The sequence below is a fragment of the Porcisia hertigi genome, chromosome 19 (assembly GCF_017918235.1).
Source record: "Porcisia hertigi strain C119 chromosome 19, whole genome shotgun sequence".
Classification (NCBI taxonomy): Eukaryota; Euglenozoa; class Kinetoplastea; order Trypanosomatida; family Trypanosomatidae; genus Porcisia; species Porcisia hertigi.
In genome coordinates this window covers 53,576-78,914 of record NC_090578.1, presented here as the reverse complement: position 1 = coordinate 78,914, position 25,339 = coordinate 53,576, and the positions used below count along the sequence as shown (strand labels likewise).

The 25,339-nt window shown below is 54.5% G+C and overlaps 8 protein-coding genes across 8 annotated transcripts; all 8 read left to right on the top strand.

Annotated features, from left to right (window-relative positions):
- Positions 1 to 1,972: 1,972 nt before the first annotated feature.
- Positions 1,973 to 6,286, top strand: JKF63_05737 (uncharacterized protein; the record flags this gene model as incomplete). The annotated part of the gene is made up of 1 exon (XM_067901691.1): positions 1,973 to 6,286. One exon carries the CDS (start codon positions 1,973 to 1,975, stop codon positions 6,284 to 6,286), a length of 4,314 nt encoding a protein of 1,437 aa, XP_067757717.1.
- A 1,483-nt stretch (positions 6,287 to 7,769) lies between these two features.
- Positions 7,770 to 8,912, top strand: JKF63_05736 (uncharacterized protein; the record flags this gene model as incomplete). The annotated part of the gene is made up of 1 exon (XM_067901690.1): positions 7,770 to 8,912. One exon carries the CDS (start codon positions 7,770 to 7,772, stop codon positions 8,910 to 8,912), a length of 1,143 nt encoding a protein of 380 aa, XP_067757716.1.
- Positions 8,913 to 11,242: 2,330 nt separating this feature from the next.
- Positions 11,243 to 12,085, top strand: JKF63_05735 (uncharacterized protein; the record flags this gene model as incomplete). Its single annotated transcript, XM_067901689.1, has 1 exon — positions 11,243 to 12,085. One exon carries the CDS (start codon positions 11,243 to 11,245, stop codon positions 12,083 to 12,085), a length of 843 nt encoding a protein of 280 aa, XP_067757715.1.
- A 2,857-nt stretch (positions 12,086 to 14,942) lies between these two features.
- JKF63_05734 (uncharacterized protein) lies at positions 14,943 to 16,838 on the top strand (the record flags this gene model as incomplete). Its single annotated transcript, XM_067901688.1, has 1 exon — positions 14,943 to 16,838. One exon carries the CDS (start codon positions 14,943 to 14,945, stop codon positions 16,836 to 16,838), a length of 1,896 nt encoding a protein of 631 aa, XP_067757714.1.
- Positions 16,839 to 18,058: 1,220 nt separating this feature from the next.
- Positions 18,059 to 18,820, top strand: JKF63_05733 (uncharacterized protein; the record flags this gene model as incomplete). Its single annotated transcript, XM_067901687.1, has 1 exon — positions 18,059 to 18,820. The coding sequence occupies one exon, from the start codon at positions 18,059 to 18,061 to the stop codon at positions 18,818 to 18,820; it is 762 nt and encodes a 253-aa protein (XP_067757713.1).
- Positions 18,821 to 19,864: 1,044 nt separating this feature from the next.
- JKF63_05732 (uncharacterized protein) lies at positions 19,865 to 20,596 on the top strand (the record flags this gene model as incomplete). Its single annotated transcript, XM_067901686.1, has 1 exon — positions 19,865 to 20,596. One exon carries the CDS (start codon positions 19,865 to 19,867, stop codon positions 20,594 to 20,596), a length of 732 nt encoding a protein of 243 aa, XP_067757712.1.
- A 1,013-nt stretch (positions 20,597 to 21,609) lies between these two features.
- On the top strand, positions 21,610 to 22,491 carry JKF63_05731 (uncharacterized protein; the record flags this gene model as incomplete). Its single annotated transcript, XM_067901685.1, has 1 exon — positions 21,610 to 22,491. The coding sequence occupies one exon, from the start codon at positions 21,610 to 21,612 to the stop codon at positions 22,489 to 22,491; it is 882 nt and encodes a 293-aa protein (XP_067757711.1).
- Positions 22,492 to 23,953: 1,462 nt separating this feature from the next.
- JKF63_05730 (uncharacterized protein) lies at positions 23,954 to 24,874 on the top strand (the record flags this gene model as incomplete). Its single annotated transcript, XM_067901684.1, has 1 exon — positions 23,954 to 24,874. The coding sequence occupies one exon, from the start codon at positions 23,954 to 23,956 to the stop codon at positions 24,872 to 24,874; it is 921 nt and encodes a 306-aa protein (XP_067757710.1).
- Positions 24,875 to 25,339: the final 465 nt, after the last annotated feature.

Genomic DNA, 25,339 nt, shown 5'->3' with positions numbered 1-25,339 from the left:
GCGTGAACACAAACGCAATAACAGAAGTGAGAAGAATGGGGTATAGTTGTCGTCGAATCCATTGCACCCCGGGTATGCACCGAGCCTTTTGCAAGGAATGAAAAATACCAACACAGCGGTAGTGTCCGATGAGGACATGGTGTTTCCGCCATACACTTCAAACGGACTGACGCCCAGGTAAAGCAAGGGGCCAGGGGCGCTGGTCCTAGAGACTGTTGCGTGTGTCTTTTGAGTTGCTTCCACAAAAAAAAACCCGCCAAAGCCCTAGAGATCCCAGGAGGGGATGTGGGGTGGGGAGGAGCGACAACTCGAAACTTTCGTTGCCGCCTCTTGTCATGCCCTGTCGTCAGGGGTTCAGAGCTCTTCTTAATGGCGTGCGATCACGTCAGGCGAGTCTTTGCTGCTACTTTCGTGAGTGTGTGTGTTGCTATGAGCACCGGTTTTCTTTCCCCCGATTCATCACCACTTCCACCTCTTTCCGTGTCCATCTCCTCTTGCGCGCTGTGGACCTATACCCCCCCTCCTCCAGTCAGCAGCAGCAGAGACACCACCCCGAAACAAGGAGGCGCTCATATTTTTGATCTTCGTAGGTGAATCAGCCGAAAAACGCCAAACATTTTCCGTTGTCTTTTTCAAAAAGACAGCCCCCCCCCTTCCCCCTTCCCCCTCCTTACAATCGCTTCCTAAAGGCAGTAAAAACCGTAAATTGCACGGCGTCATTGAACCGTTGAGTCTACGCCACACTACCACCACCAGCGTCGTAGGGAAAAAAGGGGACAGACACGCAACGGTTTCCGGCACGCATCCAAGGCGGAGGGAGGGTGTGTGTGTGTGCGCTGGGAAAAGAGGGGGAAAAACGCCCCAGGGGTTGCTGCACCGGCGCGATTCTGGTTTTTTTTTCCCCAGCCCTCCGGTCTCTCGCTTCTGCTTTCCTTTGCTCAACGCAACGGCGATTTTTCTCTCAGCTGTTCCCTTCAGCCACGTTTTGTCTTGTCGCACTTGCTAGCTGTTCGGCGTGTGGCGGCGAGCGACGACATCTTTATATATTGTTGCTCGTCTTGAGCACGTGTGGTGTGTGCGTTTGCGTGTGAGTTTGTCAAGGAGTACTGGGGAGGGACACATCGTCTGTCCATTCAGCAGCTGGAGCAGTGGAAAGAAAGCCAAAAGACCTTGAGAAGAGGGAAGCGTCAGCGAGGCGCTAGCGCCTCCTGTCATCTCCATTCCTGTTTGGTGTTTTACGGAGGTTTCGGTGCCATCATTGAAATATCTCTTGCATCGCTAATAACTCCTCGAGCACATCCCACCTCGACTTTTCTCTTTACTTCTTCCGTCGCCGTGCGCTTTCTTCCCCTGAGATTGAGCTCGGCGACGTTGTCTTCATTGAGGGGAAGCCTCACGACTAGTTGTCTATCATTAGCAGCGACGCTACCGTGCTGTGTCCTCCTCAAGGGCAGCTCCTTTTCCTTCTCTTCTTATTCCCGTTCGTAAACGTTTTTTTTTATTCACGTTTCTACGGAGTTATATCGATTGGGTTTGTTTGGTTCTACCGTTCTTCAGAGTGTCACCAACGCACGTTCGAATTTCACCTGTAATAGAGACAACGGCTGTAGGAAAGGAGAGGGGGGACGCACTTCTGCCCGAGAACACTAAGCTCGTTCTTCATGTATTTGTGAGTCCCGGTCGTCGTTGTTCTCTTTTGCCGTTTTCTGCGCGTTCGATCTTTGTTGTTGTGCTTGGGTAGTGGGATGGCATTGCAGTGGCGCGGGTGTTGAGATATACACACGGAATAAGAGGGTGCACCGTATACTCTCCTCCCTTGACTTGCACTTATATACGCTTTTGTCTGTCTCCCCTTGTTTTGCCCCCCCTTCTCAAGTCTCATGTGTATCATACCAAAAAAGTGTTTCTCTTTCAGGGTTTTCTCCCCCCCTTTTTTGAGTATTACGCATTCCTCCGGCTACACACGTGAATCATGACTCCAAGTCCATTTGTGGCTTTGCTGCTGCTCTTGTGCTCTCTGGTGGCAAGGTGCGAGGCGGCCCCCACGCTACCTCTGGGCGGTTGCGGTGCCGGCACATCAGGCTTTAAAATTCACAACCTCGCCGAAAACGTGAAGGGTGTGCAGTGTCTTATCGAGAACAATATAACCTTTGCTATTCTTCCGGCTATGGTTACCAACGGATTAGTTGAGTGGGACAACGGCGAGCCTATTGTGTGGGTACCTCACTCCTTTCAGTCTCCCCCATCTGTCGGTCAGTACCGGCTAGTCTTGCAAAGGACCGGCGCGTGGGCCCCCGTATCCACGTCTTTGAAAGGGAATTACCTTTGCACTGACGGCATGGATGGCGGGGCGACGACGACGACGACGACGACGACCACAACATCACCACCGTCTTCTGTACCAACAGTCTCGTCAGTTATGCAGACACTGAGGAGCGTCGTCTTTGCTGCAGCGCCGGTGGTGGCTGTGATGGACTTCACCTCGAACGAGGTTTGCCTTCCAGCGACGGCGTCCCTTGTGCAGGACATGCAGCTCCTTCAGGCGGCTAGCACCGCTATCGCGGTACAGTTTGGTGCCACAGGCCCCACATCGACTCTTTCGTCGCGTGCAACCACCACAACCGTTTGCTTCCAGGTGCCGAATGAGTTGTACAACGTCTCCAAGGTGACTTCACATTCTCTGTCTCTGACCGCACGAGATACCTATGATGTCTTAGCCACCGGCTCGCAGCTTCGCGTAACACCGGTGATGATGGCACTTCAGCAGATGGCCGCTGGCGTGATGCTGAGTGATGACGTGACCCTAGAAGGCGCAAATATCCTGGCGACAGTGCGCTTCGCCGGCGTGGGGACAGCGCTTCCGCATACAACGGACGTTTCGCATGTCATTACATCTACGCTGTTCTTCTCGATGGTCAACAACGGCGCTCTCGGTGGTCGCCGCACGGCGTCTACTTCACCTATCCCGTATTTGATCACTCGTTATAACATGCGCTTCTTCGTGCCGAGAAGCTATCTGGGGCGTGTGCGCGCTGGCCGAAAGAGCGTTTGTGCCACGTACAACGGTAAAAGCGTGGTTGTGGCCCCCCTTGTCTTCCAGGGCGTGGCTGCAATGACCACGGCCGCCAGCTTTTCTCCGGAGACGGCGATCCCGATTACGCTCCACGGCGGTACAGCAACCAGCATCGCAAGCGGTGCGTACGCCGCTTTCGTGTCCGCGTCGCCAGACTGCACTTCGGATGGGGCAAACATATCACTGCTTCCATTAAACTCTTTCATGAGCGGCGATTCCAACCCCACGGTCAGCGCCCTCCTCGTCATAGGCGCCGACGTCCCCGCCGGTCGCTACGTGTGCATGCGGCGCATCGCCTCCAAGATGAGATTTGCCGTTGCGTATCATGGCAAGCCGGTCACCATTGGCGCCAAGGTAATACCGCCGCCGGCGGCCGCCACAGCACCCGTGTTGACAATCTTCAACGGCAGTAGTGGTTCCTTACACCTACAAGAGTTTGTGCGTCCGTCAGCCAGCACAGATGACGCAGAAGCCTACCTGTCTGCTCTGAAAACCGTATCTGGGGCCTACCGCGTGTTTCGCTTTGTAGCAGTTCAGGCAGGCGCCGCCGCTGCGGACAAGAAAGCTGCCTGTGGACGCTCTAGACAAGAAGCAACGCAGTACGCCGCGAGCGGAGTCATGCAGTTCTCCTTTCCACTCTACCTGCACCAGACGCACGGTGTGCTGTGCGCTGACGGTGAGTACGTGCGAATTGACTACACAGTACTGCAACCCACAAATGGGCTGATATCAAAGACTGGCACCGGTGACATCGCCCCCCGCAGGGTTGTGCTCTCTTCTGGAGTCAAGTACGACGCGGTGCCGTTCGCCTTGTCTAGTAGCAACCCCACCTCTCTCGTGTCTCGCACGATGGTGCGTATGTCTGAAAACGACAGCTGTGCTTTTGGCTATACAGTTCGCATGAAGTCTTACGGCACTCAGAACTACATCGCCATCCCGACGGCGTTGGTGGGCGTGTACACTGTCTGCGTAGGGATCTACAACGAAACTGGCACATCCATGTTCGCGTCGACCGGGTTGCAGGTGGACTTTGCATCGTACGCGTTGGCCCGACACAAGTGGATGCAGGAAGCTGGAATCGACACCACTGAGTGGACCCCATGTGGCAGCGCGTCGACATGTGGCCTGCACACGGAGCAGCAGTACATCCAGGTGTGCAACGGCGCCATCCGGCCAAATGTGTGGCCAGAGCGACTGGAGGGCGCCTTCGTGGGTCCTGGCAGTGTCACGGTGCTCATGGTCGGTAATTTGTACAAGACACCGGCGATCGTATTAATGAATGATGTCTACGTGCCAGTGGCTGCCGCGTTCGTGCACTGCCAGCAGTTTAGCATGCTGGAGCTCTCCACTGACAATGGGGAAACGTACGGCCCGGCTGCCGTGGTGCTCAGCAGTCACCCGCAGATCCTACTGAACCCTTCCACCGACGTCTCCGGTGTTGTAGTGGGGTTTGTGCCGTGGGGTGTCACGTGCCTCGGTGCACACGTCGGCTCGGATGTGATGGTAGGGCGTACTGAAACCGGTGTCTCTGTAATAGACACGAGCGGACTCCTGTTTAGTAAGTCTGAGGGTTATTACGCAGTGTGCACACGCAACGGCGACGCGTGGGCTCCTGTGACGGACACGTACATAAAAATTGTCACTGGTGTCGTCACAATGTATGGTGCCGAAGCGATCAGCACTGGGGACGCGTTGCCACAGCAGAGAAGCATTCAACTGTACCAAACGCAGACGGCAACGTGGGCCGTTGTGGGAACGTTTTCCCCTTCTGTTGGTCTGGTCTTGAAGCTGGTCTGGAACGACGCGACGTGTAAAGCTGCTGCGGCGCACACAGCGCCCCTCAACTACATTTCCCCTAGCAGCTCGAGGGTGACAGTAGAGGTGTCGTTGATTGCCGCCGCACCGGAAGGCCTGTCAGAACGAGCCCTATACCCCTGCTACGCGATGAGCAAGTCGGGTAGCACAGCATCACCGCTGCCATTTGAGGAGCGTCGCGGTCGCTCTATCCGGGTCATGCAGCTCACCCTTTCTTCCCTCTTCTACCTTCCGTACCTCGTGCTCTCGGTCTCGGCTCCCGCCGATACGCGCATCCTTCTCACGGACCCTCAAAACCCGCCGATAACGCGGCTTGCGCTGCAGGTGGCGAGTAGCGAGAGTGACGTGCCGGTGTGCAGCGTTCGCGCTGTGTACGCTACGGTGCTGGCGGTTGAAACGGATGACCTCGGGCACCGATGGGTGACGGTTCCAACGTGGGTGCCGCAGACTTTGGGCGGTAGTGGGGCCACCAATGTGTACGTGAAGATGTGCGCCACGGCGTCTAGCAGCGCGAGCCCAGAGTTCGTTCCCGTAGACGCCTACATCATGCTCAAGGCCAACGGAACCCGGCTAGCCGGCGACACCATGTCACTGCGGTTGACATTTCTGCCGCTCAACGCGTCGACGGACGTGTTAGATTCCAAGGCTGCGCGGGGTGCTCTCGCCACGTACACGGCAACGGTGCTTCATGTTCCGGAGACGGTGGTGCTGGTGACTTCCCTTGGCAACAATGCTTTCGAGCTCTTTATCGATGACGCGCTGCAAACCGGGGCAGCACCACAGTCGACGATGACACCGTCTAAGCAGCTCTACCATATCCTCGCAAAGGGCACCAACTTACCTCTGTTTGTAAAGGGATCCGAAAAGGCGATGACCTGGTTCGTCCTCTCCAAGGCCGAATGCGTACATTTGCTCGACCAAACCTTTTGGGATGCGTACTCCGTGCTGAATCTGCCCACCTCGGGCTCTCAGAGCGGACACCCCAACTACACCGCTCTGAGCATCGCGCTTTTTTGCGTCGTTGTCGTTCCCACCGCCATTGGCTTCGTCGCCTTCTCTATCCAGCAGACCATTCCAACCCTGTCACATTCGCGCTTTGGCAAGAGGGCAACGGTGTTTGCGGAAGCCGGAGACTCCCCGCCACCGCGAAACCCAAGCAGTCCAGTGGTCCCAGAGGCTGAGAATAGTGTCAAGGATAAGACTGGTGAAGACCCCCTTGTGCGTGCCAAGGATGTAGGTCACCAAAGTCCACTCTATGCTTCCGAGGAGGAGGGGGAGGAGCTACACGACACGAGAGACATGGAGGGCTCGCCACCTTTGTCCAACCGGACATTTTTTCTGACCCACCAGGAGGGCGACTCCGCCTGCTCGTCCGCCCCGGAGAAAGTGAAGCGTTAGCGCGTGCACAGACGCTAGTGTGCTCCCAACACTTCTCCGTCGCTTCCGCACTGCGTGGGTAAAACGACCCGCAGTAGTTTCGTCCTGTAAAAAAAAATATATATATATTTTTCACCAGGACAACATATTTTAGTCCTTGATACAGCAATGTGTGCATCGTGTGTGTATCTGTGTATCAATCTTCTCACTGCCGGTATACGTGTGGGTCTCTCTTTCTGTGGAGGATTGAGTGTCGCTCCCCTTCTTTTGCTCCGGTTTCTCCCCCTATTCCTTTTCTGTGATCGGCATGCTTCTCTTTTGATTTTGCTTTATTGGGCCCTCTGTGGTTCCTGTGCTCCTTACAATTTCGTGTTGATACTGTGTATAGCAAGTTGGCGGAAAGGAGAGGGAGGGGGGGGGCGGTTGGCGTCTAGGGCAGCGTTGTGTAAAGACCGAGAATACGCGCTTGTGTGGAGGGCTGTGCAAATTACTAGCTCTCTGTGAGATTGTGCGCATTCGAGGTGTGTGACGTTTGCAGTGTCTCGTAGAACACAAATTTTGCTCTCAAGCCGAAGACCCCCCCCCCCAAAAAAAAATAAAATTGGAGGACGCGCTCATCAGGGAGGGTGGAGTGCAGGTTGCACCTCTCTAGTAAAGCAGGGAAGAATTGCTTCGAGTAGAGAAATGGATATGTGTGCAAGCGCGTATGTGTGTGAAGAAGTCCCAGTCTCGTGTCTTGGAGGTGTGAGGTGTGTGTGTGAAAATGCGGTGCAGCTGAGCCGGCTCTCGGCAGGGAGGCGGGAGTCAGCTCAAGCATGAGGTTGTGCCAAAAGTAAAGGTGCTAGCCGCGGTCTCTTTATTTTCCGCGGCTGCACCACTGCACTGAGGGGTGATGGATGGTGACGCGCTCCCGGCGAGCAACGCACTCCCTCCTCGCACAACACACGGCAGTTGCTTAGGGTGACAGAGTGAGTGTGGATGGTGGTGCTGCTGGGTGCATCAGGCTGTGCACGATGCATTAGTTTCGCACCGATCGCTTCTTTGTTCATGCACGGTCGCTTTCCGTTGCTTGCATTGCTCCGGTGTACATTCCCTGCTTTTGTCCACGCATTCATAGCGTTGCGTAATACTACCGTTTCTCCTGTCGCGGTGCAATTTGCCAGGGACTTTTTTCTCAACCCGCTTCCCGGCTCTTTTTCTGTGCAACATATGCGCCACAATCTTCATTGTTGAGACGCGGCTGTCTATGCGCGTTTTGCAGTGGGCCTGCGCGGACTCTTCCACATTTCCCCATTGTTTCTTCGTTCGAGCTCATCATCATTGTTCTGTTGTGGACATTGGTGCTACTGCTTTTCTATTTCTCTCCCCCTCAGTATTTCACCACACACCAACACACACACACACACACACACATACTTACACGCCAACACATACGCGTGAAACAGGTGCACACCAACAGGGCAGCCTTTCCACACACTGTTTAAGACACCCCCCCCAAAAAAAAATGTCAAAGAAAGTCAATCAGGAGGAGTGGGAGGACCTCGGTGACGAGGAGGAGCAGGATGAAGAGGAGGAAGACACTACCATCAACAACTCCGATGTGGTCGTGCGCTACAAGAAGGCCGCCGCGTGGTGCAATGAAACGCTGCGCGTGCTCATTGACGCGACAAAGCCGGGGGTCAAGGTCTGCGACCTGTGCCGCCTTGGTGACGACACCATCGCTACTAAGGTTAAGAGCATGTTCAAGGGAACGGACAAGGGCCTCGCTTTCCCGACCTGTATCTCGGTGAACAACTGCGTGTGCCACAACAGTCCTGGCATGTCGGACGAGGCGGCGCAGCAGGAGATCGCCATGGGCGACGTCGTGCACTTCGACCTCGGTATCCACGTGGACGGCTACTGCGCCGTCGTCGCGCACACCATCCAGGTGACGGAGGACAACGAACTCGGCAAGGACGAGAAGGCGGCGCGCGTCATTACGGCGGCATACAACATCCTTAACACGGCGCTGCGCCAGATGCGCCCCGGCGCGACCATTTACCAGGTGACGGAGATTATCGAAAAGGCTGCGGAGCACTACAAAGTGACCCCTGTTGATGGCGTCCTCTCGCACATGATGAAGCGCTACATCATCGACGGCTACCGATGCATCCCGCAGCGCAAGGTCGCAGAGCACATGGTACACGACTACGATCTTGAGAAAGCGCAGGTGTGGACGCTAGACATCCTCATGTCTTCTGGCAAAGGAAAGCTTAAGGAGCGGGACGTACGACCCTGTGTATTCAAGGTGGCGCTGGACTCCAATTACTCTGTGAAGATGGAGAGCGCAAAGGAGGTCCAGAAGGAGATCGACTCCAAGTACGCCACCTTCCCGTTTGCTATCCGAAACCTGGAGGCCAAGAAGGCCCGCCTCGGTCTCAATGAGATGTTGAAGCACAACGCCGTCATTCCGTATCCCATCCTCTTCGAAAAAGAAGGCGAGGTCGTTGCTCATTTCAAGATAACCCTGCTTATCAGCAACAAGAAGGTCGAGCCGATTACCGGTCTGAAGCCACAGAAAGCCCCAGCGCTGGAGCCGTACACGGATGAGCTGCTGCTCGCAGCGAACAAGCTCTCACTGTCGCTAGAAAAGAAGGCACCAAAGTAGATCACAGTGACATCCGCGACGCTGTGCTACACGACCTCTGTTAAGCGCACGCCTGTTGGTAAGCATATACATGCACTGTTTGCAGACGGGGAGCCGTCCACTCTGTTTTCTCTTCCCCCCTCCCTTCTTTCGCTGTTCTCAACATCCTTGCCGGCGATGACGTCTCGTCCGGTGTGTGGTGGGATGCGTGAGAGGTAGGAACGATCCACCCCGCCTGCCTGAGCGTACAGACGCACCAAGTTGTGGTGATGCGCGGTGGGCGGATGTGGGCATGTGAGTGCGAGGGAGGCTTCATCGGTGCAGGTCTTCCATGTCTTTATCTGATATGTTTAAGAGGGAAACGTAAAAAGCAAAGGAAACGAAAAGGGAAAAAAACGACACGCCTGAGAAGTGTGGGCTGGCGCACCGTGCGGGTACGCGCGCCTGTGGACCCGTGCGTGCGTTGCCCCCTCTTCGCATGGAAAAGACTGAGAGAGGATAACGGCAGGGTGGAGAAAGGAAATCGTGCTGGTGTGTGGATGTGCGGTGAGAGGGTGGGCAATCGCGGTGAACATTGAAAGTGCAACACGATCGCTGAGAAATAGGTGTGTGTGTTGGCGTATGTGGAGGAGAACATACTCGACAGTCATGCGTCGTCTGCACTCTTTTCTCTTTTCAATGCCCCCTACCCCCTCCCCTTCTGTCCGAACACACACACACATATCCTGCACTTTTAATGCCTTTTCTCCCTCTCCTGCCATACGTATGTCTCTATGTGGCACCTACATGCCAGGACCAGTTGAATGCATGTCGTGCCGGTGTGCGTGTTTGTATGTCAAGCGTGCAATGCTGACGAAGTCTCCATAAAAAAAAGCATGATGAGCATGCTCAAAAAAAAGTCATAAGCTTCAAGAAAAATAAACAAGAGGCAGCTCACGTGCGTACGGCTCGCTGAAACGATGTCAAGCGGTGGGAACATGGGCTGGTATGCACACTTTCTGCCGGTGACGTGCGTGTGTGTGCCCTCAAGTCTTCGCGGCTGTTACAGGAGGTAGTGAAGGGGGGGGGGAGGGTAGGGGAGTACGAAGGTGGCCGGTGGAGGTGTGTGTGTGTGTGGCCTCATCACTATCGCCACCTTCACTCACCAAAGGGCTCCTTTGCATCGTGTGGCCCTTCGAGGGCTCTCCCCTGAAAGTGGAGATATCAGTACGTAGGCGAACGAAGCCCGTCCTATATGAGTGTGGTGTGTCTGGTCCGTTGTTTTTCTTTCGGTTCTTCAGCGCATATCTGATGCGTGTCGAAACAGTCGTCTCTATTTGTCTCATTAACTCTTCACAATTTTTTGTTTTGAAATACTCGTGGGGGTGGTTGTAACGTCTGGGTTGGGTGCCTCTGGTTACTAATCCAAAACCCATTAGTCTGAACGCGAAACATTTAACGCTGCTCCCTCATCATACCCCCCGACACCTGCGTGCGCGCAGCTCTCTCCTGAGTACGCCTGCTCATCCACTCATCGGTGTCGAAGTACTCCGACATATTTATTTTCTCCCCCACGTTCATCAACAAGCACACACACACACACACACACACACACGTCTCACTTTTTGTTCATCGGTCGTGGCGAAGAGTTTCGCATTTTACACTCACCCGCTGTGGTTTTTCATCACGCTTGGCTGCTTTGGTCAATTGCTCCCCCCTTTCGTTTCTCTCGTTTTCGTTGGCTTCATCAATATTTTCACATTTCTCAGCCGTCTTCGCTGCCGTTAGCCCGGTCTACTCCTGTTGACTGCTGATCTCCAGCATTCTCATCATCAAGTGCTCTGTCTCCCTAAAAAGGTGTGCATGTGTGTTTCCTCTTTTTTGGTGGCTTCTTGATCGTACTTTGGGGTATTTTTCGTGTGTATACACTACCCCGCATTCTTTTCTCCTCACATCTTCGCCTCTCCCCCGCTTCGGCTACCGCGTTGTATCGCATTGACCACTACTACTACACCGTCCCCCCGCCCCGACGCTTGTCCACGCCAGCGTTTTCTTCTTCTTCCCTCACACGCACGCCAAAGTTTCCCCTGCGGGTTTTGCAATCGAGGGTCAAAAGCGGCGAGGCTGTAATCGTGTGCACCCATCACCGCTGTCAGCCGACGTCTATTGAGAGAATACGTTTCCTCTTTTACCGATCATTTTGTATTTCCATTGCGGCTGCTACCGTTCCCCCCCCGCCCGATCTGACCCTCCAGCGCGCACATTATCCACAACGCTCACGAGGAGGTCAGACCCTGCGAAAAAAAAGAAAAACAAAGCAGACCACTCACAACAACGTGTCCTAACTAAAAAAGACCCACGCTAATCCAACAATGGCGGCGGTCTCAACTGAAGAGTTGATGAACGTGACGCTCGGCAAGAAGCTCGGCGCTGGTAGCTTTGGTTCTGTTTTTGTAGGCGTCTTGCCGAGTGGTCGTTTCGTCGCAGTAAAGATTCTCGAGCTCTCAGATGATGCGCCAACTAACACGGAGGTGGAGATTCACCGGAAGATGGTCCATCCCAACGTCATTCGTTATCTGCACAGTCGCATTGATTCGGACAGCACCCCCAAAAAGCTCTACGTCTACCTGGAGTTCGTGACGGGTGGCTCGGTGACGTCGCTCATGAAGAGCTTGCCAAATGGCTGTCTGCCTTACGCAGTAGTGCGCGTATATGCACGACACATGTTTCAAGGCTTGGAATATCTTCATAGCAACCAGGTCGCCCACCGCGATATTAAGGGCGACAACGTGCTCATCTCCATGGACACAGGTACAGCAAAGCTAGCGGACTTTGATCAGGCAAAAATTATGAACACCCACGGCACATTGCGCAAAGCTGCGACAGCAACGCTGGCGGGCACGCCCTACTGGATGGCACCTGAGGTGATCACAGACGAAGATGGCTATGATCCATTCAAAGCTGATATCTGGTCAGCGGGCTGCACCGTCGCGGAGATGATCACAGGTCGTGCTCCGTGGACCCCGATGCCGAATGTGATGCACATCATGAACAAGTTGGCGCAATCGACCGGCTGGCCTGATGCGGTGCCAAAAGACACGGAAAAACTCGGCTCTGAAGATGCTTACAACTTCTTAGACTTGTGCTTCCAGCGAGATGTGTCAAAGCGGCCGCCCGCTGCCACCCTTCTCAAACACGTCTTTCTCCAAGTCTAATACGGTGGAGGAATGAACCCAGCCAGTCTCCAAGACCATGGAAAGGGATTTTTTTCTTGATGTGTTCCTCCTGCCGCAGTGAAGTAGTTGAACACCGCCCTCGATCTGGGTCGTCACAGGTCCATCGCCTGGTGCCCAGCGGCGGCGGGCCGACGCCGCTGCAGTGACCGACTCAGCCATCTGAGCAGCGCCCCCCCCCTTTCCGTCACAAGTCGTACTCACTCCTGCCACGGGGTGCCTCTCTCGCCGTGGCGCAGCCTCTTCTCCCCTCCCCCCCCCTCCCCCGCCTTCACCGCCAGCGACCACTGAGAACTGTGTGGGATACGCTCGAGTCGCTTGGGCACCTTGCCTATTATGTGCATGACACAAGCGGTAAGCGCTGTCGCAGGCCCCACCGCCGACATCCGCTGCGATACATCCGCCACGAACACTTCTAAGTTCGGCGCGCACCTGGCACTCTGCACCACAGAGGGGTCAGCGCGGCATTGACAGCCATAGAGGGGCCACCAGACTTCCCCGCGAAGGGAGGGACTGAACTCCCCTCTCCCCTTCGATGCCACACTGGTGTGTACTCCGTGATCCAGAGACATTGGAAAGTATTGCATGCCAAAGAGAAGATGCACAGGAGGTGCAAAAAAAAGAAATCGGCGGTAATGATTAGGGGACTCGAAAGATGTGTGGAAAGAGGGAGCTGAGCAGAGTAGGCAGAGAGTTACATGCCTCCGTGGTTGTCCCGTTTTTCTTTTTGTTTGTATTGTGTGTGCGCGCATGTTTCACCTTCACAGGGTTCCCCTTTGTAATCTCCGAAGGATACTTCGCCCTCTTTGAGCATTTCTCCTCTCTGTTGGTGCATTCTCCCCTCCCCCCCTCCCCGTGACGGTGCTAGACTGAGGGTATGCGTAGCTGCATGTCAGTTTGTGTCTGCAGGTGCGGTCGAGCTGTAAATCGTGCGGTGCGTGTTCCTTTATGTTTTTATTTCTCTGGCAAGTCCTCGCGTTCATCACCGCTTTTTTTTTTGCACTATCAATTCGAGGTGCCGATGTCTTTGGGTATGTTTTTGTTGACGTCTGTGTTTCTTGTTTAGTTCTTTCGCCTTGGTGTAGTCGATTGCTTGGTGATTCGCCTTGTGCGTTTGTGTTTGTGGTGTACATTTTGTGAATGTCGTGCGCCTTTGACGGGCTGAAGGGATAGAAATATACTTAATTGAGCTGAAGTGTGCGTCTAACTCTTCCCCCCCCCCTCTCTCTCCCTACCCGTCTCCTCATGAAGCCGATCGTGTTTTCTGTCTCTTCGGTTTCCCCTGCGCTACATGCTTTACTTGTGGTTGCCGCATGTCGATGATTTGATCTTTTTTCCCTGTGGTTCCCCTCTGTGTAAAGCGCACCTCTCTTTATTTTCTTGTTGTTTTCTTTTGCAGTCTTGGCGCCGCGCGCGGGCGTGTGTGGCTCGTTGCGTACCCATGCATCTGTCTTGACATCTGCGCCGCTCTCTCTACCCGTCCTTTTGGTCGGCGGTCGTTTCGGTCACCCCGTGGCTATTAGGGTACCCAGGTAAATACGATGGGTTTCTTTTTCTCTGCCTGTATGTGCACGTGCTATTGGGCAGCAGTCCTTCGCGTCGCCCTGGGTCTTCTCCTCTTGCTGATCTTTCCCCTTTTATCGTGCATCGAACACATGGATGGTGTGTGCGTGGGTGTGTGTGTGTGTATGCGCGCGATACCCGCGCCCGTGTACGGCAGTGACACTCGAATTGTCTCGGGGGCGAATAGTTGATGTGCCTGAGGTGTGTTGAGCGGAGGGACACTGTGTAAGTGCGTGCGGATGTGAACAAAAAGAGGCAAAGGCGAAGAGAGTGAAACCAGAAAGCCACACAAACCATGCGATTTGCAGCTTGAGCACGCACAACGAGAGCGGCTACACACACCCAGGCAAAAGAAGAAACCACAGCTCAGGAGACCCTCAATGGACCTGAAGTGAGGAAGATACGAAGGACTGCGCGTTCACTGGATGGGGCAAGTGTGATCCGTTCGTGCTGTGTGTACTCAGCGGCTAAAGGACACTCGTGCGTCTTCATTGCGCGTTTCTAGAAAAACGTACCGTCAAACGAGTGCTGGGCTCATTTCAAGTCGCCGTGGTTGCACCGTTGTATGTATCACAATCGCCTACTCACACCTCTCTTTCTCTTCGGGTACCGAGGATATTCGCCTCGAACGCCAGAAAGGGCGAGGGGCTGCTTTGTAAACTGCCGCCTCTTCGCTACAGAGCACGCTCTAGCGCAACGTGCGGCCGAGAGATTTGATATATCTTTGAATTTTCTATTCTGCTCTCTCTCTACCTCGTGGTTGCGTGATGTTACTGTCCCACCGTCGCCTTCCCCCATCCTTCTTTGCCTTTAACCCCGGGAAAACATTTGCACATGCATCTGAAGAAGTCCCCATCGTCCCTTTTTTCCATCCTGCCCACGCCACACTTCTGTTCTTGCGGGACTTTCCTTATCGGTACGTGTGTGAGGTTTCGTCGCTTGTTGTACGTCCATCCCTTGCTAGGCGATCAGCCCTTGGCGTAGGAAACATCGAGAGGCGACTGCAAAGCCTCCCCCCAAAGAGGCACTGTACAGTACGACGCTGATCTCTCACGTACTGCCTCCAACTTTGGGGGACCGCACATCGGTACGCTCACACAAGCACAAACAATATCGTGGAGGCCTGCTTCGCCCGATACTCACCGCTTTTCACTCAAACTGCTTCGTTCAAATTGTTGTTTCCACTGGGTGTCTGCTGATACGATTTCAAAGTGCAACCCAGTGCGGCAGTTCCTCTTTTGTTTTCGCCTTTAACAAAAATTAGACTCGCTCAACCATGCAGCCCAGTACTGAGGATGCAGTGAGCGCCGGTGCCAACGTTGTTGTAGAGGGTAAGTACACCATTCAGGATGCGAACATCGTTGGCCGGGGAGCATACAGCGTTGTAAAAGTGTGCACACCAATTCATCCGTACATTCCACCAGGGTCGCGTCCTGGCATGAAGTACGTGGTGAAGATGATCGAGAAAGAGTACCTCATCTCCCTCGCCAAGGGCGACATCGAGATGGCCATGGCGGAGATCAAGCGAGAGATCGACGTGCTCCGGCACATTCCACCCCACGAGAACGTGGTCACATTTCTCGAGTACGTGGAGACGGAGAAGCAGTTTTTGCTTTTCTTTGAAAGAGTTCAGTGCGGCGACTTGTGTGAACTCATTTTGCACTCCTCCAGCGGAAAGCTGACCGAAGAGAAGGCGAAACTCTATACGTACCAGATCATAAAGGCGGTATTGCATTGTCATCTCCACGACATCATTCACCGCGACATCAAGCCCGAGAACTTACTGGTAAGCGAGGACGACAATATCAAGCTGACAGATTTCGGCTTAGCGAAACGCTCGCGCGGCGCGTGCACTGGCGACTCTCCGCAAGACCCACTGGACGTGACGGCATTGATGATGCCATATCCCGGGTGCGAGCGTCTCCTCGGCAAGCGGGTGGTTTGCTCGGATGTTATCGGCACACCTCGCTACGGTTCCCCAGAGATGTTCTACGCCAAGTTCACGCAGACCCACTATGATGGCTTCAACGCGGACACGTGGTCAATTGGCGTTGTCACATACATTACGCTCTCTGGTAGTTTCCCCTACTCGCCAGGCTCCAACGCGTCAGAAAAAGAAGTTTTTCGAACGATAATGAGCACACCGCTCCCGAAGCCCTCAAACATATCGCCCCTGGCGTGGGAGTTTGTGCAGACGATGCTGAACAAAGATCCGAGTAAGCGCACCCCCTTGTACGCCGCTCTTAGCCACCCGTGGCTGGCTGACGTGGTGGTGCAGCGTGGCTCCGTCGTGGCGGCGCAGCTACGGGCGAGCGTCATTTCACCAGACGTTGAGTCTGCTGCCGCTCGTTTTGACGAGGAGGTACGCCGCCTGCGTATTTGCATGGCGAAGCTGCAGGGCGAGGTCGCCGCGCTCCGAGGGGAGCGAGACCGTGCGCGCGAGGCGGAGCGCCCAGCTTGCCAAGAAACCCACACGCCGTCCCGTCGTGCGCAGACACCAAATGGATTGTCGCGGCCGCGTAGCACGCGCTCTCCCGCGTTGACGGGTCGCGTTTCCTCACCCGCGCGCGTTGTAACTCATCGCCGCATAGGCAGCCGTGATAGCAGCAGCGTTGGATCTGTTCCCCCTCGCTCTTCTGCTCCACGCGGGAGGAGCCCGCTGGCGCGCAGCGCAGGCGGCGCCGCAGTACGTCGTGGCACCCCTGCACGCACTGGCGGCACGACCCCCGCCCGCAGCGGAACCCCGTCTCGTGTCACGGGTCCTCGCTCGGGTTCTTTGGCGCGAACCACCTTTCCCGCTCGTGGCGCCACGCCGACACGCTCTACCACACCAGCTTACAGTGCCACCAATCGCTCGCGTACTCCACACAGCAGCTCCACCTCTGGTGTTGGCAACGGCACCACCTTCGGCGTGCCGCACTCCACGAACGCTGTGAATCCTGCCAACGAGCTGCATCTTGGTGACCAGGTCACATACAAGGGTTGCCGCGCTATAGTGCGGTTCAACGGATCAACCGCGTTTGGTGCCGGCATCTGGATCGGGCTGGAGATGTTAGAAGGAAGTGAAGGCACCAACGACGGCTCTTCTTTTATTGACAAGAAGCAGTACTTCACGTGTCCTAAAGGCAAAGGTCTGTTCGTGCGCGCCTCCCAGGTGAAAAAGCTTGGCTGAGGCGGGTCCGCGTGTGATAGAATGAGTGTAGATATGTGTACTGAAGATCTCGAGAATGATAGTCCATTCTTTCATTCTCGCATGAGTTTTTCCGCTTCCGCTGCTACTCTCCGTCTCGCCACGCCCTACGGTTTTCTCTCCTCCCCCTCCCCGTTGACCGCTTGCACTCAACGTTTGTGTTTGTGTTGGATTTGTGAATTTCACCTACAGTACAGCTGGTGTTGCGCTTATCATCATCATTTTGTCCTTCTCTGTACCTCCCTCTCTTTTCCTAGAGTCCCCTCCCCTTGTGTTTCTGTCGTCTCTCTCTCTCGTTTTCCCCCTTTTTAGCTCCTCTTTCTCTCTATGGATCCCTCGCACCGTGCGCCCTCTCCTCGCTGTTTCATCTCGTTTCAGCGTTCCCCGCCGTTGCCTTCTTGGTCGATTTTTTGTGCGTCTGTGTATCTTTGTGTGTAATGACTTTCTTGCCTCCTCCTCGTTTTCCATACGCGCATGTGTGTGTGTGTGTGTGCGTGTGCGTGTGCGTGCACATGTGGGTATTTCATGGATGCGTAACCCGTACTTGTGTAGGCTTGCCTTTAGGCACAGGAAACCGAGAAAAACAGAGAAAACTACATGACAACTCCGCGCATTGTCTGCACACCATGACATATGTAGGCCAGGAGCATAGTGTGCACCCTCTTCGCTAGCTGCTTTGCCCACTTTGCTTACCTTTTGTGGTAGCTTTGGTCCTCGGCAGTCACGTGTCTTTACAGAGGAGATAAAACCAGCTTTTGTGTTGGGCGGATCTCAACCGATTCCCCGTCTCGTATGGTTTTTTTTTGAGCTATATGATTGCCTACTTCACCGGATACACACGTTAATGCACTGCGCCGTTTCTCTGCACATGAGACGTGAGGGAAACAGAGTCGGGGGTCTGCGCGCACGTGCGTGTGTGTGGTCGAAGCTTTTTTTTTTACATCGGTGTTGCTCGTTCATTCTCCTTCATTGATGCAGTGCGTTCTTTGGTTCATCTCCCGCTCAGCAGATTCACATTTCTCATTTCTCTCTCTCAATCTCTACTCCATATGGTCTCTGGCGCGTTAAACCCCCCCTACTGCATCCCCCCCCCCCACACACACACACTTGCTTGCAATGATGTCAAAAGTATAACCACAAGCGATAACCCACAGCAGCTCGATACCCACGTATAGAGACAGTGAACTACGAGGGCTGGAGTCATGTCGCAAAACTTCGGAGACTGGTTCAATCAGCTGGGCGTCGTTACCCGTGTGTCTCTCGTCGCGTCAGTGGGCCTGTCTGCCGCGTGCTCCCTCAACGTGGTGGGTGTCGGCTCGGTTATCTTGACCTCCGAGGCAGTCACCTCGCTGCAGGTGTGGCGCTTGGTAACGGCTGCTCTGTACCTCGGCAATTTCTCCTTTCCTTGGCTCATGACTGTAGCGATGTTCGCCACGTACGTCAAGAACAATGAGGAGAGCGATTTCAAAGGCAAGACAGCAGACATGGTGTACATGTTTCTGCTGCTGGTAAGCGCCCTCTCTGCTGCTGGTCTTTTCTTCAACGTGTACGTGACGAGCTTCTCGTTTCTGATGGCTCTGTGTTGGATCTTTTGCAAGCGCCACCCTGAGCGAGAGCTGACGCTCTTTGGGTTCGCATTCCATTCGTCCGTCTTTCCGTGGGTGTTGATGGCGTTACACCTCGTCATGGGGCAGGGGGTATTTGCTGATATTCTCGGTATCGTGACTGGACACGCCTACGTCTTCTTCAAAGACGTTTTTCCAGTTTCACACAACCAGCGGTGGCTGGAGACGCCAAGGTGGCTGCAGCGCCAGTTTCCACAGTCGCCGCACCGTATGGGTTCCCTCGGCCCTGAGGTGCACCCGTACGATCCCCGCTTTCAGGCTGCGCGGCGAAGCGAGAATCAGCAGGGGAGCAGCATCTCGCACAACTGGGGACGTGGCCAGGCGCTTGGTGGCAACTAAAGTCCCGGCGCTTTTTTTTTTGGCGGGTGTGCATCCATCTTGTTACCCCCACATCTTCAAAACATGAGGGAGCGTGTGCGCGCCCTCCCCCCTCTCTCCCCCCCACCCACACCCACACACACCCTCTGGTGACCTGCCGACTGTTCCTTGCTTTCCCTGTCATATCTCTGCTGTTTTGCCCGGAGGGGGGGGGGCTACCCCGTGTGATGCCATCGACACACTGAATAGCGGATTGGAGTGTGGGATTTTTGTATTCCTCGTCTTCAATTTTTTCTTTTGCTTTGGATGAGCTTTTCCCTCTCAGGCGTTCATGTTAACGATCAGCTCATTTGCGCATCGTCGCACATGGTGCGTGCTTGCTAGCCTGGCTGATATGCCTGGGGTGAGGGTATTTCGTTCACATTACCACCCACACACGCCAAGCGTCGGAGACCAAAGAAAGGGGGGCAGGTGTCACGAGGGCACCAAGAGAACTTTGTATGTTCAAAAAAGGTTTTCATGGAAAGAGCATTTCACTTCAAGAGAAAGCCACACCCCTCGTCGTGCTGCGTGGCTAATCTTGGCACATATGAAATATCGAGCTTTCCTGCTCATAACCCCCACACTCTGGGGCTTGTCCCTTTTTTTTGCTCATTCACCCTCTTTCCCATAACACTCGCTTTCCCCCTTATCGACTCCTTTCCACAACATTCGTTTATTTATCAATGTGCGCACACACAAACATCCACACATAACTGCACAGTTTCAACTTGACCCCCCTCCCCCCCGCCGTCCCGATCATTCTGTGTCCTGCTCAGCACGTGCTCCGAAGCTCTTTCGTTTGCCTGCTAACGTCTCTCTCCCCACGTGGGTCGCTTCATCTTGCTCGTCCCTGTGCCATTTGTATTTTTGTTTCTTTTTGTATTTGCTTCTTCACTCTACTGTGTCTGTTGACTCCGCGCATGTATGCTTGTGAGTAGGAGAGTGCGGGGCTCTAGAAGAGCGAGACGTGCTCGTTCGTTTTTTTTTTATTGTCACGTCCATGACGGGCGACCATAAAGACGTATGCATACGCAGTCCTCAGATCAACGGGAAGCATTCAACAGGGAAATGTCCTTGGAGAACGGCGAGACCCTTTCGCGGTGTATTCAGCAACTCATCAAGGCCTGCGGTGATGTGAAAGTCTCCATTAAAGAGCTAGGCACGGGCCGAGACGCCATCGCTCGTGACAGGCTTCGCCACACCCGGCTTCTCGTACAGCGGTGCAACAGTCGCGTAGAGGTGATCCCCCATAATGCCGATCTTTCTCTTGAATCGTTGAAACATCAGTACACTCAGAGGAAGGCAGAGTTCGAGGTACTCAATGCAGAGGCCACACGCCGGGAACAGCAGACCTTTCGGCAGACGGATCCGGCCGATATGCGGGAGGAGCACCTGGACGGTTTAGAGTCACAGGTAACGTTTCGGGAAGTACGCTCCGTTGACATGTCAGGCTTTCACACGGAGGAGGCGATTCAGCGCGAGAAGCTGCAAAGTGCGCGCGATATCGAGTCCGATGTAATGGACTTGAAAACGACAATCCAGGAGTTCTACTCGTTGGTGCGCCAGCAGCAGGAGGGCCTCGATCACGTGTCGAACAATGTGACGGAGTCCCACTCTCTCATCGAGCGCGGTCACGATCAGATTCAAAGTGCTTCGGGTCAACAGCAATCATGGCGTAAAATTGGATGTCTCGGGAGTGTCCTGCTCCTTTTAGTAGTGACCCTTGTCATCGTCGTCGTGAGTTTCGCCCTGTGACAGACTTTTCTCTGTTTGTGTTTTTCCTTGAAAGCTGCTTTTCTCCTTCCCCCCCCCCCTCATCCCTCTCGTTCGGTTTGCTCCGTAACACAGGGGAAACCGATTTGAGCGGAATATGGGAAACTGTATATGCAACTCACTCAGTTGCGGCCATTGTTGCTGTTGTTGCATTTTCTCTGCCTATTGTGTCCCTCACCCCCTTCTTATCACCACCGCTCTTCCTGTTTCGACCCCCCCTCCCCCCTCCTCCTCCCTCCCTCCCCGGCATTTTGTCCCTGCGCTGATTTGCACGCAACAACAGCGCTGATGGTTGCCACACTGAGGCTGAAATCGAGCGTCAACACACAAAAAAACTCTAGATCCAGTATCGCGGACCAAAAACCAAGACGCGTGCTCCGGGGGCTGATGGAAATACCCCTTGAGCTGCTCAACCAAGATCCACCCACGAACAAGGCAAGCATTTGCGCTCAATTGACCAGAAATGGTGTCGTCGTCTTTTCACTATGCTCTTGCACCCCTCCCTCCATCTTCTTCCAAACCCTCAACTCCACTTTTCTTCCCCATCGCAAATCAACGATGATTGATCGGTACGCCCTTCTTTCGATTTTGTACTTCTTTATCTCCTCACTTCCCTCCCGCATGCGTGTCGCTTGGGGGTTCACGATGCGTGCAAGTCTTTCTGTGCACGTTCCATTCACATTCTCAGTCCACGCAGACGCTTGCAGGTTTTTCTGATCTACCGCTTCGTTTTTTCCTGTTTTTTTTTGTTTAGTATTCCCCGCTGGTCTTATTGTATCACCCTTTTTCTTGATACGAACACACACACACACACACACACACACACACACACACACACACGGACCCGTATCGGGGCATCGGCTATCGTCGGTGGTCTTGTGTCACGACGAACCCGTTTGTGTTTATTTGCTTTTTTTTTCGTTTAGCCTTTGTGCTGTGGTGGGTGTCGCTCACTTTCACATCATAAACAACGTCATATACTACAAGCTTCTGCAATGCAGGCCGCTTACCCCGATTTATCGGCCCCCTCCGCAGCCTCACCCGACTCAGCCTCGGATCACTCAGGTCTTCCGTTCCATGATCAGATAAGCAATCCGCACTCTCCCGCATCGATGCAAGGGGGCAATGCAGCTCCAGAGCCATTGTCCATGCATGTGGATCATGACCGCCAGTCCCAGCCGCATTCAGCACCGTCGGCAACATCGGGTGCTGGAGTTTCCTTCATCTCGCCACCGGCCGTAGCAGCTGCCGTTAAGGCCCCTTGGGATGATAACGACAATGTCTGGAACACACAAAGTGCACCCGCGCACAGTCTCGCTCCCGCTGCAGCGCCGGCGAGTCCTTCACTCCCCCCAGGGAATGGCGCACTCTCTCAGGCTTCAACTGCTGCAGAGAAAATCCCTAGCTTACACACTGACCCCCACCCCACGCAGGTGGCAACATCGCAGCTGGCGATGGATGGCGTTATCGCGTCATGTACCCCAGAGGGCTCGCCTAAACGTCCACCTACGCCGCCGCAGAAACCCTCCGCCTCAACGACGGCAAAGGTAGATGCGCTGAACAGGCAGATCGCCAATCGCACCGCCGCTATGGATGCGGCGACGAAGGAAAGGGAGGCGAAGATCACTGCTGCAGCGCAGGAATACCTCAAAGCGCTCAACGCAAAGCGGGAGGAGGAGGTTACGGCCGCGAAGGAGAATCACAAAAAGGAGCAGCAAATGGATGTCAAAAGGATCAGCGACTACAAGAAGAGCGGTGCTGTCTGGGATGCTGTAGGTATGTTGGTTGATTTGCAGAAGCCGAACCTGTACTCCAAGAGCACCGAGCATATGCGCTCAGTACTCTCCACACTGAACACCGCGCCTGACAAAAAGTAAGCACCCGCAACAGTGTTGCTGATCGACAATGGCCGGAGTCGTTGTTGCTGCATTTTTTTTTCGGTGGCTTCTCATGTCCCTTTTTTTTGATGTGCGGTGCGCATCCACCTGTACGCGGTGTATTTTCTCCCTCCCCACTCTCTTGTGCTCTCTCGAATGGGGTGGGGAGGGGGCGACGCGAGGTGGGTGTTTCAGGTGGAGGGGAGAGTGCGTGCTTTTCTGCTTTCATCTGCAATGGGGCGGGTAACAGCGACGCTATCGACTGTTCCTGGTTTTCGCTTGACCCAAACTTTTATTTACGACTTCACGCTTGTCGATCACACTTGGAGGAGAAAGGCTGGTCAATATCTTCCAGCGCGGCTCGGCTATCTTGGAAAGGGGGAGAAAAGGTGAAAAAGTGAGGAAGGGGGTGAAGTTAGGAGATCCGCAAAGCTGCCGTGTCGCGCACACGTCTGCTTGCGGTTTCCTTTGACAATTGTGTGTGTGTCTGTATCCGCCTTGCTGAGATCACCCCGCTGCTGTCGCTGCTTTGATGTGCATTACAACGTTGTCGATGTGGCTCTCTTTTTTTCCCCTACACGCTGTTGGCAGTAACACTTGCACTCGATATCTTTCCTTGAGGATTCTTCCTGTTTTTTTTTAAATCAGCGGAATGTCGCCTGTATGTCTATCCGGTGCTGTTGGAGGCAGAGAAAGGTGCGTTAAAAGGGGAGGTGTGCTTCATGTCTCGTTTGGCTTACCCAATATTTACCCCCATTTCCCGCTCAGTCTTCTGTTCAATATTGACTTTGCTCTGATCACCCCGACTCCATACCCCCGAAACTAGCAAGCAAACAAACCAGCAGAAAATGTAGGGACACCCTCCTTGTATTGCAGATGCGTAATCGCTTGCCTCCTCTCTACTTCTGGAGGGCTGGTGTTTTTTTTTGTTTGGAGGGAAAGTGTGTGTGCGTCTCCGTGTGGTGAAGTGCGGGGTTTATCATGGTACAGAGCCTGCCTGATGTGCCTTTTTCTCTCTCATGCAGAATGAAGATTTCGAAGGGCCGGCGGAGCGAGAGGGGGGGGGGAGGGGGAGGGGCACCGATCTGAATTGGAGGTGGGGTTTCCATGAGGTTCCTCTCTGGTAGTCGATGCGCTATATGCGGACACGATCTTATGAAGAGCGGTTCTGTGCCTTTTCTTCTCACTTTTGGTCTCCTTTCTTATTTTGTCTCCATTCGCTTGTTCACACACTCTCACTCATCCTCGGACTCTTCCGCACTCTTTCATTTTTTGTAGTACGTTGGGTCTACACACGGGGCGACACACACACACACACACACGCACGCACGCACGCACACACACTAACGCACATTTTCTCTTCAAGTTCTTCTCGTGTTGGTTCCGACACAAATTCGAGACAAGAGGGAAGCAGACAGACACGCCCACTCACACACTTCCCCCTTTTTGCAATCAGGTAATCATGCGCGGCGGCCGTGGTGGTTTCGGTGGACGTGGGGGCGGCGGTCGCGGTGGCGGCGGCCGCGGTGGCTTCGGTGGACGCGGGGGCGGCGGTCGTGGTGGCGGTCGTGGTGGTGGCCGTGGTGGTGGTCGCGGTGGTGGTCGTGGAGGTGGCCGTGGTGGTGGTCGCGGTGGTGGTCGTGGAGGCGCGGGCGCGCCAAAGGGCAACATTTTCCACCCACATGCCCGCTTCAACGGGTGCTACCTCTTGGCTGGCAAGGACACGCTCTCCACGAAGTCGCTGGTCCCTGGCGTGTCAGTTTACAGCGAGAAGCGCGTGAACGGTACGGTGGCCGGCGAGAGTGAGTCGCACGAGTTTCGCGTGTGGAACCCGTACCGCTCCAAACTAGCGTCCGCCATCTACGCTGGTGTAGCGAGCATATACATGGAGCCTGGTTCAGCCGTCTTGTACCTCGGTGCAGCCAGCGGCACCACTGTTAGCCACGTCTCGGACCTTGTCGGGCCTGAGGGCGTTGTGTACGCGGTAGAATTTTCGCACCGCAGTGGGCGTGACCTGGAGGAGATGACGAAGCGTCGCAGCAACATTGTCCCTGTCCTGGAGGATGCCCGCTACCCGCAAAAGTACCGCATGCTTATTCCTCGTCTGGTGGACTGCATCTTCATGGACGTTGCCCAGCCAGACCAGGCTCGCATTCTAGCCCTCAATGCACAGCATTTTTTGAAGGAGAATGGTGGCTTCGTGATTTCGATTAAAGCGAATTGCATTGACTCCACGGCTGACCCTGCAGCGGTGTTCGCATCGGAAGTGCAGAAGCTGAAGGACTCTGGCCTCCGCCCGAAGGAGCAGGTCTCGCTAGAGCCTTTCGAGCGCGACCACTGCGTCGTCACGGGCTACTACAAGAACGTCCCGCGGGCCACGTAAAAAGACACAGCCTTTCTCAAGAGACACTCATCTGCCGGATCTGGCCCTGTTGCTCCTTGGAGTACGATTCTTAATGACGTATGCGGAGGGCGGGTACGCGATGTCAGGCTCACGACGATAAAACTTCTGTTGTGGCGAAAGGGTGGTTCGGCAGCGCTATCAAGGGTGGTTGGTGACGACCACCACAGTGTGTACATGTGCTTGTCTGTTCACGGACATGTGCTGCTGTGTAATGAAATACAAAGGAAGGGCCACAAACACTCCAAGACGCATTTGGAGCACGAAAAGGTCCCAAGACAGTGCCAATAAAGAGGAAAGAGCGGCACACTTGTCCAGTCTGCCTTTTTTGTTCCTCTTCCTTTTTTTTGGCGTCAGTCTAAAGGCAGAAAAACGTGTGCGCAGCAGGGGCAAGAGGGGAGACACACTAGGCATAGGCCCAAACTGGGCAGCACGTGATATGCCCTG